Genomic DNA, 18,998 nt, shown 5'->3' with positions numbered 1-18,998 from the left:
TTACACTTTGACAATTTCCTTCAAGCTTCTTTTATTGAGTTTGGCTTCGCCTTGATTTACACAGTAATGGTCATTTACAGTGGAAGTATTACAAAACAAAATCAAGCAGATTAAGAACAGAAAAAAAAACTCCTACATTTCAGTGTGATCACAAACACAACTGTAATGATCATTTCTGAAGGATTTGGTTTGATGGTGCAGAGAAGTGTTCTGACCTGCCTCCTCTACTCTGGTGCTTCATCCTCAGATTACACATGACATCACAGGCTATCTGCAGATTCATGCGTATGTACAACTATTAAGGCCTTTATAAGTATCGTATTGGCTATATACTTGAAATAAAGTTTGTCTTAAATCCCAACTTTCTCATAGCCCCCATTTACCTTCATGCCCCTTTAAGTGTCTTCATCATTTCATTCTGATGTTAATCTGAGGTTAAACTCCAGGACGCTTATATGCAGCCCTCAAAAAGTTACACGTTTGGTGAAATCAGCAGATAGCCTGTCTGAGATAGCGACGTCTTTCTGACCTACTCCCTCCACAGGCCATGTCATCGTAATCCCTGTCATTCACACCCTCTATGGGATCCGATCAGCACAGATTGAATGTGCTGGAAAACTACAAGCAACTGAAGCCTGAACACGGAGAAGCCGCTCGAGCCACACGCAGGCCTCGTTTCTGTCTCCTTCCTCTACGGTCGGTGCACGACAATGAGGGAGTTGGCTAGTTGGCATCCGTGCACATGATTGTTTTTTGTTTTTTTTAAAGAGAGTTGTTGTTTAAAATCAGTATCTTGGTGGGCAAACTACGAATACACAAACATGTAAACATCCAGTCAGTCACACACACACACGCTCCAGGGACCACGCAGGATTAACTCGTGAGTGACAATGAAGTGACACTATGGGCTGATTATTTATAGTCCGTTGACCGATGAGTAGAGTGAGGTGTATACATTGATATGATACACAAGTGAACTCTTTCCGAAGAGACAACAAAGCATATTTGGCCCAAGTTTGTTGGCTTGTGCCTCGTATGAACTTCACGTGGCGATTGTCTATTTAACAAAAACACAAACTATTCTTGGTGTCGATCACAAACCAACAGTTTCACTCCGTTTGCTCACTTTTCATTAGCATTCACCACTTTGCATCTTTCTTAAAAATATAGCCTGGACACGCCAGTTTTGGGCAAATCTATACATTTTCATACACAGTTAGGAAGTAGTGCCTTTACGGTAATTGCATTGCAGTTTTTACATCCTTTCACTGGACAATTTTGCACAGTTTTGCCCAAATATATATATATATATATATTGGAAGAAACAATGATGTAGACTTTTGGAGGTGTATTAGTGCTACAGAGAACCTGTTCTGTACTTTCTTTATCCTGAGCGTTCCAAAGAGCTACCATGAATACGTTTACTCTCCGTGCGAAGCAGCCGACAATGAAAACCCTTGAGCAAGGTCTTCACTGACTCATACATTACACAGTCAGAGGATTTACATTCAAAGCACTCCAGTTCACTGTTTTCAACTTGTTTTGTATAAACCACAGGAATAAAAAAAATTGCTTAACACATTATTCGTATATTCACGTATACACTCATTACATCCTACTTGCTATTGTGCATCTGCAAATGAAACGTTAACGTCATCGGTGGCTAGAAAAAGCTCATATTATTCCATGTTACTGCAAAGTGCGGTCATGCTCTACAAATGCATAGCTGATATGTTACAAATGTTTTACTATTTCTCCACACGGGCCTACACAATAGTGCTTTAGTATCGAGGAGCGCTGCGGTGAGTGATGACAGCCTGAAAGCTTTGGTTGCACCACATCAAACAAAATTGAGAAGTACATTTCATTGGACAATACAGGTAGAGTTTTAGACTTTCCACTGAAAGCATCTAAACAAGCAGCAGCGGTGGCGGTGACGGCGTGGTCAAGTCACTGTCCTAACAGCAATATGCAAAAATAGTGGAGCAATATGAGTTGGAAGTAAAAGATTAGCATTTACACTCTTGTGGTCCTCTGTACATATGTTACTGTGTGTGTGTGTGTTCGTGTGTGTGCTTCTCCACATGGCCACCGGGAGCAGCTGTTTCCTGGAAGATGCTCATTATCATGGACGATACAACCGTGAGAAGACTGATCCTTTTATTATACCGCTGTGAAACACGCGTCAAACTCTCTTTAGCACCGAGCTATTGGCAGCTTGACCGTCATTGTAAGCGACTAGAAGTAAGACAGAAGGAATGAGAGCTTGGATATGTAGGTCGCCCTGTCCCTGCCGAGCTTCATCGCCTCATTGTTTGGATTTCTGCAGCACCCCAGCAGCCTGTTAGCTCTCAAACCAAGAGGAGTATCTACATATCGTCACACTCTCATGTCCGAAGCGCCGTAGCTGAGAATGTGTTAGGAAGTTAATATATACTGAGACTATGGCAATTCTGAACCACTTACATGTGCCATTCTGTACAGGTAATGCACTGTTATAGGCTGCGATACAACAAACATAAGCGCGTATACCTTTTACAATCTCTATATGCATCATCTCAAAGCTCCATGCTTGTCAGTGCGCTCTCCCTTCGGTTGGATGTTTTTATTCAGGAACACTAGTTTTGAGTTAGTTTTTTTATGCACTGGTTTAGTTCACAGATGTGCTTTTTGCTCAAATCCCCCAAAATGGCTCCATTAGAGATTGTCATCAAAAGGTATATCTTAGATGGCAATATATCTATACAGTAAGATATTTTCAGCCTTAATTTATCTTGAAAGTGGCTCAGGAAAAGAATAATCAATCAATAAAAGGGTTAGATTATAGTAAACTGATGTTCTAAATGTAACTAAACACCCCTTAAATCCTGATCCCACTAGTGTCTAATCTATACCCTTTCTGAAGACGCTATATTGTTACTTCAGATCAAGCTCGCTCAGATGAGGCACTTCAGTATTTCACCCTGCAACACAGTGTGCGACTTGTCGGCTACTCACGCAACATGGGGCTCGATGAGAACTTTTAAGCCTTACCAAAATACAGACTATGTAGAGCACCAGGCATCTGATCCCACTCAACCCTGGGAAACAAACACAAACCAAGATGTAAAAAAAAAAAGAGAGAGAATGAAAGAATTACAAAACTTAATACAGGTATCTGTGGTTTTCTTAAGTGCTTTTCCCTCTGCCCAACCCCCGGTCAAACCCCACCCACTGCCCCAAAGGTCCTGTGGCGCTAGTCGCTCCTGAACTCCTCCTCAATTTGCGGGAGGTTCTTCTTTTCTCTCCGCAGGGTCTCCGTCAGCGGCCTGGAGCTGCTGGGGGACTCCAGGTTCTTGGGTTCGTTGGTGCGGTAGCTGCCCTTCTGCTGATACGCATAGACATAGATGCTGTACAGGCCTCCGAACAGCAGCAGCAGCGCCAGGATGACGATGACTAAAAGATGAAAATCGCAGTCAGAGTGCATCTCTAACACAATGAGCAAAGAGGGGCTTGTGGAGGTACTGATGAGGAACAGGCTCTGTTTGACTTCATTTGTGTGTTATTGATTTATATCAAGCAGGGCTGCTTTCCACCAGGAAGTCTGTCCAGTGTCTACTGAAGCCAACAATGTATATTTCTGCAAACATCTTTGGGGCCGTGAGCCTTGTGTTCACTTCGTTTGTGCATTCACACATTTCAAAATGCATCATTCATCAGTCGTTGTCGCAGACAGGCCAGTCGGCCCGGAAAAAAAAGTAGCTCTAACAATAACAACCCTCAGCATGAGCATTTGTTTTCTCTCTGCGTTTGACATTAGTTGAATTATTGAAGGGAACTGATTTCCTCACGTGCCTCCCAACCAACCCGAGCAGCACTTCCGTCTCATCCACGGACTCGCTTTGCCTGCACAAACTCAAGGCGGCAGCGGCTGAAGTATTTGCGCTGGTAAGATTTTGGCAAAAAGGCGTTTTCGGAAAGCAGTGAGCATACGACTTGGATTCTACTGCATGAGTCGTGTTTCAGTTTGTAAAGCGATGGTTTTATATAGTTTTGCTGTTGTTAACCACGGCCTCCATTTAGGATGTAACTTAAACCTTTTTACAGATTCTCCAATCACCGTGGAGGCATGTGAGATATTAAACAGTCTTCTTCAGGAATTCAAGGGAACAGGGTACAATTGGTCATTTTAAGGTTTAACAAACGACCAGTCTGCAGGGTGTGTCGAGGTCTGTATAGTGAAGTGAACACAGTGAAGGGACCACTACCCTGGTTGTCGGCCAGTTTGGTCGTTTGACAATGAACAAAAGAAATGTCCGAAGGTTGATCGTAAGTGAAGTCAGAGTGAGCGCAAGTTATAAATGACTCACTGAAGGCAATCTCATAGAGTTCAGAGTGAGTAAGCTCTCGGGACAACAGGGAGATTGGTGACTGTGTGACCGGAGACGTCTGCCGGGTTTGTAAATTCAGAGCATCATCTGATATACGAGCCGGCCAGGCCCTTTACACCGGGATGAGGATCGTATGTAGTCGTGAGGTTTGTGAAGACTGAGAGGATATACTCTGATCTTTGTGTCTGTCTCAAGCATCACGCTGAGACTGATCTTAAAAATAGTTCAGACGCTCCTAATTTGATTATCCTGTCAGCTTCCAAAATGTATCCTAAATTTGTTTTATAAGACTGTGACTGACTTATTGTTCAGTAGTTCTAGCTGAAAACAGGCCTCAGCCCTACTCTCTGTGTAGTTTTAATGCACTCCCCTGCATTTGCTTGCGTTTCCTGTCACAGTCATGCAGGTCAGATCTGCAGACGTTAAATTGGCTGTAATTGTGTTTCTTTGTTTGTCAGTGTGTTCACTGTGTAATGGACTGGCAGAAAGTCCACAGCCTCTTCCATCCTTTCTGCCCGGAAAAGGCTTCAGCGCTTCAGGTTCATAACCTCAATTAATGGATATATAGAGAATGGATCGATGCTGCTGAAGACACACAGCGGCCAACACAGAGCTCAGAAGAGCAACGACACAAACATTTTATTTGAAGTGATATTGTCACAGGACAGATGAAGGAAAAATAAATGTCTTCAATATCGTCATGACAGAATGTGTTCACTGGTAATTTTGTTTTATCAAGTGAGTCCAGTCCTATAACCTTTTATCCTGCACCGTATCCCAGACACCGAGGATGTCTGATAACCAAGCAAGACCATTGTTGGGAGGATTGAAAAGCGCATGATTATTAATGGTATGCTGATGTTCTGCATTAGCATAATACCTTGGAATCTGGAACGATCTATAAAACTGAATCATCTATCAATGATGAACAGTAAGCTGTGCCCATGCAGACTAAATATAGCTGATCCGGTAAAGGTCTCAGACGGGGATGGAGCAGACAGTCTCTGTGCCGCAGTTTAATCCTGAGACTCCAGCCTCTCCTGCTCATCAGAGAGACCTGCTCTAATTTTTTTCATCATCTGTAATACTGTGCAGCAAACCGTTCATCTGGTCCCAACACTCCTCTTGTAATATGGTGCAGAGTTATCTCGGGGATTAAAGAGTGGAATAAGTATATTAAATATTGTTTTTTTCCGCTCTCGAAATCCGGAGATATGGTTAGGTTTTTCTCTTGCAAAGAGATATAGATCTATTTTATTTTAATTAATTTGCTTCATATAGATTAAAAAGATAATCCGACCTCAACCAAATGCAATTAAATAAAATCTCCAGTATGATGATAATGCATCGGAAATCTGGCTGTTTTTTGTTTGTTTAGTTTTTTTCAGTTTTGTCCCACATGTAATACATTTGAGACAGCAGTCAGACTCTTGAATAAACATTCAAAAAGCCACATTGGAATTTGACAACCCTGCTCTAATTTAGGATTATAGGAAAAAAGGAAAGAGACATTTAAACGGCTGATTTGTGTCATCTGGGAGAAGAGGGGAATAGTGAGCGAAACCGAAACGAGGGAAAGGAGCAGTGCTTCAAAATGAACAAACTTTTTTTGTATGCAACCATTCTGTAATGAAGCAGATCTTACCTGTTATCCAAAACAGGCCTAGGTCATCGTGGATATACACATACTCTGAAAGGGAGAGGTACAAACATAAGCGGATGAACACAGAATAATATTTTTTAGGTTTTTGGACAGATGCATTCTGGGACATTTATACCAACCTATGGTGGTAAACCAGGGGTCTACCTCCCAGGGTACATAACCCAGGACAGGAGGGAAGGCTCCACAGTTGGACTCCGATACATAGCCTTGTGTCGTCACCGGAGGGTCGGTTTCATTTGGACGGAAGAAGGCCTTCAGCGGGGCGTAGACGTCGTATCTCACACCGGAGATGCAGCCGATGAAGCCGGGAGCGTTATGCCTCTGGATCTCATAGTCAATGTCACCAACCTCTGAGAGAGTGGAAACGGAAAAAAATAAAACATAGGTCCGACTCAAAATAATGATAATATCAATACTGGCAACAAGATGAAAACACTGGCCCACGTGTTTTAATCAACAATTGTCAACTTGGATATTTACCCATCACTCTGCCCATGAACATAGACTTTGGAGAGTCAAACCTGGCGTCCTCCACTAAGGTTATCTTTTCCACTATGGGCTCCATGTAATCCACCTGTGGGCAGGTGGACAAGCCAAGTCAGCTGTTGTCAGTCTTCATGCTAAACAGTCTATTACTTCAATGAAAGTAACAAACCACAGATCATCATAAACCTGTGTTTTGATGGTTCGGTTGTGTCTGGTTATGTTGACGTAGTGGGGGTATCCATCTGCCAGGTTTCGGTGAGTCAGCTGGAATTTGTGTGTTATGAGCCCCAGTTTATACCTCAGATCGACACTACCTGTAGAGAGAGAGGGGGAACAATACATCAATAACATATACTGGGTTTTTATCATGACCCTTTCAAAATACTCCAGCGTTCACATTCAGACAGATGGTTCCTGAGCTTCCCCTACCGTCAGTCTTGAGGATTATGGCGATGTAGTCTTGGACGAAGGAGCTTATATACAGCAACACGGCTGGTGTGTGAACCGTACTGAAACTGAACTCGATGTCATCTGCTGTGTCATTGTAGCCAAGGCTGAAGTTGTCATAATGCGGGTCAATCCAGTTGGCCCACGCTGCTTCATCCGTTATAGGCTTCTTCCGAATGTTGTATTTCAGCCACGAGCCAATCTCAAAGAAGGCTCCGATGTCTTCACAAAAGATAATTGTGGAATTAGATATCAGTTGCGAAGTATTGACGTGTCGATGATTACAGTTACTGTGTGAAGGTATCTGTCAGAAACATGCATGAGCTCACCTTTATGGCAGTAGAAACCATCGAAAGCTGTGTTGTTACAGTCACACGTGTAGGCAGCATAGCCCTCAATACACTGGCCGCTGTGTCGGCATGGTATGGTAGCATTGAGACACTGCCCTGTACAGTTCCTCCTTATACCCTGTTCTTCATTTACTTTCCCCTCAAGATCAAGAGGAACACCGTTCATCCGCAATCCTCGAAGACACCCCAAGAAAGGTCTCAGGGTACGGTTGGCTGCACCTAATACAAAGAATGCATTTATCAGTGGGTTTTCATCTTTATTCAAAGTTTAGAGAGGATAAGTCCACGGTATGTCATGGCAAATATCCAAGTTCACCTCAGGCAACGTACCTACTAGGACAGGATGCGTGAACTTCATGGTGACGAAAGTCTGACCTGGAAATCGTGTCACAGCCCAAGGCTGGTAGTCGACCTTGATTCGGGCCAGCTTCACGTTAATCTCGGCTTGAACAAAGTGCCACTCGTTGTCATTGAGTGGCACAGGGGATTTTAGTGTCACATTAACGATGCCATCACCAACCATGAATATAAACAAAAGGTTATGGGTCGCTGGAAGAGAAAGGATGACATGGGACGGATTTAGTAATTGTTAGATGCATCAGTTGAATGAGGAGAATCGCTCCCTGGTAGCAGATGAGTCAACTCACTGTTCATCTCTATCCGAATGAAGTTTCGCAGTTGGTCGTCCGAATTCTCCAGGAAAACGCCGTGGTCACGATAGGTTTTGAAGTGGAAGGAGATGTCAGCGCTGGCGCCGGGCCTGAAGGTCGGGAAGGTGATGTAGGTGGGCTTGGTGAAGGCTATTGTGTTCCAGATGTTTCCTTTGGAAGACATTGAGTTATGTATACTGTGAATGTATATACAACACCCCAAAAAAAGTCTTCGCCCTTCAACAAAGCAGAACATCCCAGTGTGAACACAACCCATAATATTTAAGCTCACTGTCGCCATGGCAGCGGAGGGGCCCGACGGTGAACTGCGCCTCTGAGCCGGTCCTGTTGGTGTCCCCGACCACCACCTTCCTCACGGGCAGATGGTCTCTGAAGTCCAAGTAGCCCTTATCTGAGTACCTGAAACGCCACAGTGGGGATGTTAAGACTTCCTCTTCAGGGTCACAGAAACAAGCTGAACCTGTTTAAAGTATCCATTCCCTCTCTCACCATTGCCTGTAGTCTGCATCACAGTTGCATTGAAACTTGGGATCGGTGCAGGTTTGGTTGATAGCGCAGCCACACTTTTGGACCTCTCTGAATGTTCCACCCCAGTAATAGTGACTCTCGTTGTTACGACCAATCCAGTAACCAAAAGGTCGTCCGTCTATTTTGAAAAATAAATGGTGTGTTAGTTTACCATATTTCTTTTTTCTTTCTTAAGCACACTCCCAAATGAGCAGGCTGACGTACTTGGGGTGTTGAGGAGACGGGACTTGTAGCAGGAGTAGTCGATCCACTGCTCGCAGTACAACGAGGTGTTGGCAAGAGCAGTGACCTCATCCCAGGAGGCGTTCCAGTAATTGACATTTCCTATATACGGTTGGTCAATTGAACTCCCAGACACCTTTGTGCCATCCACACGGTCATGCAGAATCACTGTCCAAGCTTTATATGCTGTGAAGAGGCACAACAGATGTATGGTGTGGTAATTAAATGTTAAAGGAGAAAATGGAGGGAATATTAATGTTTAAAAAAAAAGAAATAGAAGGACAAGCAATTGTATGTGAAGAGAAAGGTAAGAAATAGAAAATGCACACTTTTCCAAGACACACACACACAGATGGAGATGTCTTTTAGTTTCCCATTGAATTCCAGCAGACATTTCTCATTACTGAAACACGATAACCTGACTCAAGCTTTTCATTAACATCCCGTTGAGGATCGAGCAAACACTGAACCCACAGTGCTGATGGAGCTGTATTTATTTGTGACAGGGAATACTTACACTTCATTTTGCAGTACACTTCAAATGGTTTCAGCGGGCCGCTGAGATCAGGATCGATGGTGTAGTTTCCAGACCAATACTTGCCACTGAGTCTGTAGGCCTCGCATGACTCTTTATAAACCGCTGTTCGAGAAGTGAGATGATCAAATTGTTATTATCATTATGACGGTACGGGTGAAGTGTAATCTACTGCAAAGAAATAGTGATTAAACTGAAAAGATTGGCCAGCCAGCACTTACACATGTGACACACCTCTCCTTTATAGCCTGTGTTCTCACACAGACAGATGAAGTCATCCCAGGACTGGATGCATCTGCCTTCATGTTCACATGGATTTGGACTACACCTGTCAACAGATGACACGAGAAAATGTTGCGTCATGTTTATCTGTTTCCTGGTGCCATTTTCCACCAATCAATGAAACTATCAGTCATATCAGTGATGCGTTATGCTGCGTATTGTACATTTGGTGATATTTCCTACCTGTCAGTGATGCCACAAGTGCCCAACAACAACTCAGCATAGCGCCCCCACTGTCGTTGCAGAATAATGTCAATGTCAAGCTGTTCGTTGTCTATGAAGATATGCTGCATGCAACCATGGAAGCGGTTCAGCTTGGTCTCACACTTTCGTATTGTGTTGTTGGTTTTTGGACAACCTAAGGAAAACAAATGTATGTATGTATTGGACAGTGCGGATTTGTACTTTGATTTTAGGAGTTTTCAACATTTCGTCATCCCCTCACCTCCAAAAAAGTAGCGGTCTCCTGTCCGAATTGTGAATGGATTGGTGATCTTAAGTGGAGAGCCCTCCTCCTCATCAATTGTGAGGGTCATCAGGTTGTCTCTGGCTGCCAAATCCACTGTGTGCCAGTAACCATCATTGAGCCGGTAGCCTAAAAATGGGAGAAATGTCTGTCATGGTTTGCTTCTACAATCAGATTCAGTACAGGGATCTTATCATTGGCTGCACCTTGCAGTGCTGTATGAACGTATAATTGTCCAATCACAGCCGAACAGCCAGACCAAGTCAAGGCAGGCGACTTTGTAGCTGTGTTGAGTATCGAATGAGTTTGTAGGTGACCCTTTTAACTTATGCAAAACCAAAGACAAAAGCAAAATTGTTGTGTATTTTTATATCTTCCATAACATAAACTGCAGCCTGGCTGACAAGTTTAATCTCATTTTTTTAGGACACTATTATGGATGTAGCATTGTTTAAGACCCTTATTAGAGGGCCTTTGAATCAGGGAACCTTAAACTGTCAGCTGGAAACAGTTTCAGACATCTTACTGAGTTTTAGAGTTACCATTAGCTTAGCTAGCTACACAGCTGATAAGATTTGTTAGCGACAGTTGTCATTTCAACAAACAAAATCCACTGCTGTTGGCTAGAAATGAGAAGTGAGCTTTTATCTACCTGATATTAGCGGTAACTAAGGGGCTTAGAGACATATTAATAGAATGAACCATTAAACATGTTACCTTTTCTATTAAACCTGTCTAGTCCAAAAACCGATTAGCCCACCTGCAGCAAACTGGAGTTTCTTCTTCCCGGGCTGGAATATAGTGACGTTGATCTGTCCCTCGCTTAGTCCCAGCTCAAGGGCGCCCAGGTCATCAGCAAATCGTGTGAACATTAGCAGCCCGGTGTAGTCCCATGAGCGGAACTTAAACTTGACAAACATGCGCGGCCTCCTGAAGAAGCCCGGCACCTGCAGGTAGTTGTTGGGCCCAGCGAAAGTCATCGGTTTGAGCAGCATGTCCCTGCAGGCATAGTGCATCTTTTTCTGAGGGTAAAAAAAACGAGAAATACGAGTTACAGTGACAATTCTTTACTTGAAATGTATATTGTTTTATGAACATGGAACAGATTATGTAAATCCGTCCAGTTTTAATTCATGGAGATTCTCAGAACCAGCAATATTACTGGCAGCTGTATATACTGTACATATGTTGTGTATGAAGCCCGATACCTTTCGTGGAATGCGGATTTCAGGCTCCTCCCTCTTTGCCTTGTAGATGATGTTGACATCATTGATGAAGACGTTCTCGAGGCAACCCCGGAAATTTGGTGTAGTGGGCAAGTGAGGCAGATTTTGCTCTATGACCCCTCCTACATATAACTAGGATAAAGGCATCATCATCATCATCATCATTGACAAGAAAATGTATCCGCAGTATAAATAAATGCAAAAATGAATATTTGCATGAAACAATTTGCCTTCAAGTTGTAAGAAAAATGCATTTGGAAGTAACCTCTAAAGAGGAATTTTGTCTATGTATTCAGCATGCAGCTCATTGATCATTTATGTCACTTGTCATAGCCTTCAGTTTACAATTTATACTGTAACTACACATAGATGTGATCCGTTTATGAGGTACCTGTGTGTCCAGATCCAGGTGTGTGAACTCTCCTTTACAGATGGCTGTGACCGTGTGACTGTCCACGGTGAAGTTCACCTGTCGGCCGTAGCGCTTGATGGTGACATAGTGCCAGTGCAGATTATCAAGCAGGCTGCCAGCTGTCAGTGTGGTCCGACCATCCACTTTGTGTATCACACTACTTCCTGGAAAAAACAAAACCAAAGACAGGAGGAAGTAAAATCATTTGACTAATACTCTAAATTAACTCAACTTAAAGTCAACCAATCAAACAACCTACGAAGATGTCTCCCACAGACAACTCGGCTCTTACAAGATTAAGATAAACCCACTGAGATGGACATCGTCGTCTCAATACATTCTTATAACTCTCCAAAGATCCATACCGTAAATTTCAACTTGGGCATGTGTATTGATAATAATTTTAAAATACATAATTCATCCATCAAACAACCCGGGCTCTACCTAAGCTGATGTGCAGGTAAAGACGGCCTCTCTTCAGCTCCAAGGTGAAGAGGTCTCCTTGAATCCCCTCGCTGTGTAACAGCAGGCCGTCCTGCTCCAGAGTCTTGAAGTTTATGGCAATGTGGTCGTGTTGTGTTCGGGACCTCTTCTCGGGGTACATGTAGACCACTGAGTCGTCCCCGTTGTACTGTAGCACATAGGAATCTGCAGACAACATTTTAAAGTGGGTTCAACAGTTCAAAATACACAAGAGAGGATATGGCGTGCATATAAGTCTCATGTAGCATTGGGGGTTTATTTGAGGTTTTAAGGATTATCGGAGGAAATGATTCATGGCACATTTCCTGGAGCTCATCAGATCTGTGTTTGCGTCCAACTATTGTATAATGTTTCTGAGTATGCATCAGGTGATACTGTGCTTAGTCATTTATTAACTAGGAACATATGTAACATATTTGGCACTCAGATTTAGTGGCATGTTATCAAATACGATTAAACACTGGGATTGCAGAATGTCCCTGGAATTGAATCAAAGACTGTAAATCTCTGGGTAGAGTCCACCAGTCATTTTTACCGTAAGAGCAGCCAAACAGCTCCAGCCTCACACCGATCTTCCCTCCATTCTCTGTGTTCCACGCCAGAGGAAGCAGACGGATGTGTTTAGCAGTAAAGGCGTAATGGAAGACATTTCTCTTCACCTGATAATAATTCCAGTTCGCAGGCAGCGTCTGCAAACAAATGAGAGCGGGAAACAGGGGAGAGAGTTATTGAGTCACCGCAATGGTGTTAGCGCCTTATCAAGGGACTGGAGATGAACTGATGATGAGATTAGCTTCGTCATTGTTGAGAGAGCTAATATGCTGCGCCGTCTTCGTTCCAGTGCCAGTGACAATGAATTTAATAGAACGCCCAGTGAATCGTCTGTAAAGATTAGGTTTGACTAGCTAATCCTCGCCTCGTCCCCGATATGGCCCTCACCCCGTCCCAACCACCCCGGCTCAGTGACACCTACAGAGTTGCCTCCATCCATGATGTACGGTGTCCAGGAGTCCGGTCGGTCTCCATAGAGCAGGGTGTACTTGGTGATCCAGTCATATGAGTTGAAGGTCCCCTGGGTGGCGATGGCCACCAGACGATACTTCCTGCCCAGGTCGACCTGCAGCCACGGCTGTCTGTCCCTCTGGGAGGGGGACCAGCCACTGCTGCCTGAGGGGGAGATGAAGAGAGTTTGACTGGACGGGTGACAGATACATGAGCTTCAACTGAACTTGTGGCAGCCATTTTAACGTGTACTAATGTGTGTATGTGGGTTGGGGGACTCTAATAAGATAGTAAAGTCCATCTACTGTACTGTTTTGTTAGGGATTGGACAGGCCTTCAATATAACGCAAATGTGTTTACCTTGAGGCCAACTATACCGTTGGCCTCTATCTGAAAGCTAACTAACAAGCAGATACCCCAAATAAATTCACATAAGTGCTCCTTCAGTTGATAGATTATGTCATCCGAGCTCCTCTTCTCTGTGCTAAAGTCAAAGTAGGTTACATAAAGAGAGTTAAAGATCCCCAATGAGTTTCAAGAGCCCCAAACGCATATTGCAGGATCTATAAAGAAGACAAAGAATGTTGTCATGGTGAAAATCCTCACGATGTGCATTTTGACTTGTAAAACACAACTTATAACATTACTGTGCATGCATGACGCACACCTAACTGGACCAGAGCTGTTTTAATAGTTTTAGTTACTGTACAGCTGGGCCTTTCCTGCAGTGATAAGATAAACCACCTGCCATTACAAAGGTCTGTCAGGTGAATGGTGTAAAATCATGGATGAACTCAAAAACAGTACAATCAGGAACTTACCATACAGTTTGGCAAAATTGGCAGAGTAAAGAAAGTTATATCTGGAGGAGGCCAGGAAGGAGGAGGCGTAGAGGCTGGAGACCAGCGGATCAACACATTCTCCTGCAGTAACAACAAGGAAGACACCAAGAGCAGGAGTAAATAAAGAAAGGACCTTTCATAATATTCACATCACTTTCAAAATGATGTAATTCTGAGCAACAAAGACTTGCACAGCTGCACAGCTTGATAAGACCCAACCATTTGCAGTTGAATTAGAGGCTAGTTCACGCTCCATTAGACATACAATACTAATTTGGACCCATCAATCCAATTAAATTCAGAGCATAGAAAAACACACTCAGTCTCACAGATGGTGAGGTCACTGATTCAGATTCCACAGTAAAGCAAAGTCCCTAAATGACTTCCTATTAAGACGTAACGTCCAGGCATCTACACCTGAGCGTTATCATCTTTCATTTCTTCACAGGATGGAGAAATATGAGACAGCTTAGTTATACACGCTACCTTTGAGATAAACTATTGTGGAAGTCATGCGGTTGCACCTGCTCCCTATTTCAAAAGAGGTCTGGTCCTGTGTAGTAGGCAGAATAAAAATGTTGCTGCGTCACATGAATTTCTTAGTGGGTGTCTGTGCCTGTGTGTCTGTCAATTTTTTTTTATTTTTTTTTGGGAAACGTGTGAAGTTTCATAAACAGTAAAGTCAAAGGCAAACACCAAATGTGTCTTTGTCATGTTGAGATGCTGTTCTGCATGAGGCTATTTGACTGATAGGACCAACACCCATCTGCTCAGGCTCGCGCCGCAGCCAACGGCTATTAAGACTGACCATATTTCCACCTAATCTTGCTTGTGTCACTGCTGTGAATAAATGCACGAGGCACTCACCTCGAGCTGCAAGAGAAACACTGTCTCATTCTTAGTGTCAAAATATGCTCTTTGACACTCTCAAAAGATGTATATATACCATAGATAGTCTATCGGTGTTGCTTGAAAGTTTGAATCTGAGTGAAAGAACCAACTTAAATAAGAATGGGAGCCGATCCAAACTGGCCTTCCTCTCCTTTCCTCTCCCTTCTACCTAATTAATAAACATCCCCTCTAAACTTTTGGAGTTGGTCACTGGTAAACAGGAGTTCTGCAATTGTAATTCCTGATCTCACGATCCCAGAGGTCATGGGCAGTAAACAGTGGCTGGAAACAGGAGACGTTAGCAGATTTAGTATGCAGGCTGCAGATGGAGCAGGATGAGGAAGGTGCTGCAGATTCACATTTTAAATAACTACGCAGAAGGCAGAAAATCCTTCAGAAATAAGAAAGTGGAGAGCTTTTACCCTCTGTCTTACACTGCTTCAAATAACAGATGAAACATGAGAGCCATTATGCGGCGTGAACACACCGTTTTTCTTTTCTTTCTTTGTCACATGAGCTGGAGCTCTGTCACCTCTCATGCAAGGACACGCTGCTCATTCAGGTGGAGGAAATGTGCTGAGCAAGTGAAATGTGACCTTGACTCTCTGCCTCTGTGTCTTGCCTCACGGAGAGCATTTCTTTCCATCTTCATCATACAGAATCCCCTGCTACGCTGCAGATGATGCATCACTCCGTTACTACGCTGTAGAGCCATTTCACATGAGTCACTGTTCAAACGCGAAACACTTCATCACCACATGCTGCAGGCTAAACGTACCTGCAGCTAATGCCTGAAGGTGTGTTGATTGTGCTTTAAGCTCTACATTTTGAGTAGAGGAGGGGAATTTGACTTTAAACGTGGTGAGCGGCTCCATCCCTGACGACTGCAGGTTAATCCAGGCCATGCAGCTCCTCAGCTCCTCCTCATGGCAAAACTGCCACGCACAAGACACTCCCCTTTTCCATGCGTCGCTTCCTTTGCCTCACTGTGGATTCTCTCTCTCTCTCTCTTTTCCTACCTCCATTTAAATCCTACCGTCTCTCTTGTTAAAACTCTGCCCCATTACCTCATACTCTCGCTCGTCATCTTGCTATTTTTTACTTCTCTCTGCCTCTCTCAAACCGAGTGGGCGTTGTCATGATGCAGCAGCAAAAGTGTACCTGAAGCCAGTGCTGAGCATCCAGCCACCAGGTTTTCACCCCCCCCCCCCCTCTTCTCTGCACCACACAGAGCAGTCTGATTCTCCATTTATCATTAAGGAGCTGTGGGGAGCAGTGTGGCTGTGCAGCGCTCCAGCACCACTCTTGCTGAGTCATCAGTCTGCTGTAAGTGTCGGCCGCTCTGACACATCATTACTGCTGCAAGATGCAGAGGGGCACCTCCTTTGCCTGCCGCTCGCCTGTGATGCGTGACAGCTGAGGATTCAGACAGCCATCCTGTGTATGTGTGCAGATGTCAACTGAATGCGGATGTCCACCAAGAATATATCAAACCACTGCTGCAAAGACTGCAGCAGAAGAGCACATTGGGGATGTCAAACGATATCATGCTCTGTTATAGGGGTTTTAATAAATCATTCATACTCTGGCCGGCATCACAGTGGGTGGCGACTGCCATGCAGCACATCAGAATCATTCACTTCAATTCAGACCTCGAACAGCTTTATTTTCTGTCCGAAAGAACAAATCAGCTAACTTTCCTCGCAAAGCAACATGCTCTTCCTTCTAGGTATCAAATCCCGTCACATGGAGCAAACAGTCTCCTGCCGCTCGTGCTGCTATGCATGACAGGATGCACAAAGCATGAACTTGAGATTCATGCATCACGTTGTCCTGATTCAAACACACATACACACACACACACACACTACTTACTGAGTGAACCTCAGCCCCACCCCGGGCTGGGTCACTGCCCTCCATTTCAATCTGGCAGGCTTCCACCGAACAAGCCAAACCCACAGGCCCACACTTAAAGCATTCTGGGATCCCATGACGTTTACAAACTTCCACTCTATGGCAGCCTTTTTCTGTTTGTTCACTTATTGATAACCACAGAAAAATAGCAACATTCACTTCTCAGCATGTGCCAGAGCTTCTAATCCACAGCATGGCATCACATGTAAAACGGTTTATGGATCCCTAGAAATAACATGAAAGAAAGAGCTCAGAAAGGCGCACAATGTGTTACGTGGATCCCCATTAACACCCAGAACTCAAACTGGCTCAGCTTGAAAACACAGTTAATAGGAAGTCACATGACAAAGCATCCCTCCCCCTGATCCCTGATATCAAAAAGGAATGAGTCACGCAAAGCTTATGGGGTTCATTAACAGCAGGGCCCTGTGAAGTCATCCTGACACTCACATCACATGCAGCTTATTAATATGCAGACATTCTCTATGATAGAAAGGTACATGGCACCTTTTTCCCGAGCCTAATTTTAGCCCCTAACACATCAGCCCCACCTCTGTTCGGACTAAAGCCGCCACATGACCGCTTCACTTAATGAACAGCGAGGAATGGTTTCCCTGCCAGGTGAATCCACGCGCGTCGTTTGCACGCAGGATGCAGGCATCCATGGAGAGGTGGTGGGAATGGATGCAGGATGGAGAGGTGGAGGGAAAACGGGCTTCCCCCCCTAAAATAAAAAGTACTGCAGTGGGCTGGTCCCGGTCAGGACGCTGTGCCCTGCCACCTCCACTTTGATGTGTTCAGCGGATTTTTACCTTATGACCGTAACACACACATGTACACACGGCTTTAGCGATTTGGAGATTACGTTCAGAAACGATAACAGGCTCTAGATAAGCAACGTGCTTTTGAAAAGAAGTCGAGAGTTCTGCACCTCGTGGTGCAGAAACTTGCGTGTTGGCTGAGCGAAAGCACCGCAATGCAGACAGTGCGACGCGGAGAACCATGCGCACCTTCCGCAGGACCCACGCGGCGTGCAGCTCCACTTCTTTTTTTTTTGATCCCACAAAACAATGCCTTTCTGAAATTACAGCAGCCGAGACAAGCAGTGAAATGTAACGACCTGTGCTTTAAAAAGCTGTCTGGTTTTATCGCAACGTGCGATGCCCTTCAACGATCTCAACACCATTTTGCCCTCCAGTGGTATTTTCCACTTCTAACCCGCATGGTATCTTGCAACTTTTTTCTCACAGACAATAAACAATATGCAGATAAGGCATGTACATACACTTTGACATATTTTAATCATATTCTAGCAATCGATAATAGAGGAACAATTTATGTTTTACAAGACTTACGTGATGAGCAATGTTGAAAACCCAAAAATAAGAGGCATATGCTCAGTATTTTGCAAGTCATCCTTCACTTAGTGCACGTTTCTCCGAATAGGCTATGTCAATCAAATCGTAGATTGTTCTGCAGCATCCTCTCACCCCCCTTTAGCCCAACTTTAACTCGCGCAGCTCCAACTCCTCTTCCCGGGATCTCGGGCAGCCTCTACCGGGGCGGGGACGCGCATTGGCTGCTGGTGCTGATGCTGCGCCGAGAGCGCGCACTTCTTCTTTTATGAGATTTGTAATTGTTTAGTTCACATGACCGTCATGTAACGGTGTGGCTCCTGCATTATATCATTTGTTAACTAGCAGAGTCCTTGTAGGCCAGGTAGAATTAGGATTATGTTGCCCCTCTCCTGCAGGAGTCTGGATGCACGAGGAGACTGGAAGGGGGGATGGGATGAAAAAAACTTTTGCGGTCCGACGCAGTGACAGTATTTTTCCAAAACAATCAAGAAGAAGGTCGTCTTCAATCTCCAAATAAGTCTTTTGGAACTGGTCAAAAACAAAATCACCTGAGATGAATCATATCACCAATGTACAAAAAAGTCATCTTCTCTTTATCCCTGACATCTCAAATCGTCCTTCGGCTCACTTTTCGTGGCTGCTAACAGGAGTGCACTGCACACGGAGACGGTTTAAGAAGTCTTGTCCTCCAGGAAAACAGATCGGAACCCCAAAATGGAAGTTTGATATCCTGCATCAGCAGCAGAACCATGTAGAACGACAACCACGGCAGACCAGCAGGCTGCAAAGCTCATGCGGGTCGTCTGTCTGACCTTGTGCAGGTACTCTGTTCATGCCAGTGCTTTCACAA

At 44.2% G+C, this 18,998-nt stretch overlaps 1 protein-coding gene across 1 annotated transcript; it reads right to left on the bottom strand.

Annotated features, from left to right (window-relative positions):
- Positions 1-6: 6 nt before the first annotated feature.
- Positions 7-18,988, bottom strand: cntnap1 (contactin associated protein 1). The gene is made up of 24 exons (XM_068578410.1): positions 18,146-18,988; positions 13,965-14,066; positions 13,115-13,308; positions 12,677-12,830; positions 12,103-12,306; positions 11,638-11,822; positions 11,229-11,378; positions 10,781-11,042; positions 10,000-10,149; positions 9,738-9,912; positions 9,494-9,600; positions 9,255-9,377; positions 8,720-8,923; positions 8,477-8,633; positions 8,259-8,386; positions 7,964-8,137; positions 7,647-7,865; positions 7,296-7,535; positions 6,949-7,188; positions 6,706-6,833; positions 6,514-6,607; positions 6,153-6,383; positions 6,016-6,060; positions 7-3,435 (listed from the first exon to the last, which is right to left on the bottom strand). The coding sequence occupies exons 1-24, from the start codon at positions 18,204-18,206 to the stop codon at positions 3,236-3,238; spliced, it is 3,927 nt and encodes a 1,308-aa protein (XP_068434511.1). The 5' UTR covers positions 18,207-18,988; the 3' UTR covers positions 7-3,235.
- Positions 18,989-18,998: the final 10 nt, after the last annotated feature.

Source organism: Clinocottus analis, unplaced genomic scaffold (genome assembly GCF_023055335.1).
Source record: "Clinocottus analis isolate CAN_PGR_092001 unplaced genomic scaffold, fCliAna1.0.p SCAF_16, whole genome shotgun sequence".
Taxonomy (NCBI): domain Eukaryota; kingdom Metazoa; phylum Chordata; class Actinopteri; order Perciformes; family Cottidae; genus Clinocottus; species Clinocottus analis.
The sequence above is the reverse complement of the archived record's forward strand: the minus strand, read 5'-3'. Positions and strand labels throughout refer to the sequence as shown.

Excerpts from the sequence above, each read along its gene's own strand:
- cntnap1 (XM_068578410.1), bottom strand. The coding sequence starts at position 18,206 with ATGACTTGCAAAATACTGAGCATATGCCTCTTATTTTTGGGTTTTCAA. Across the intron at positions 11,043-11,228 it reads AAATCCGCATTCCACGAAAG|AAAAAGATGCACTATGCCTG; the intron begins GTATCGGGCTTC and ends TTTTACCCTCAG. Across the intron at positions 3,436-6,015 it reads AGGCCTGTTTTGGATAACAG|TCATCGTCATCCTGGCGCTG; the intron begins GTAAGATCTGCT and ends TTCATCTTTTAG.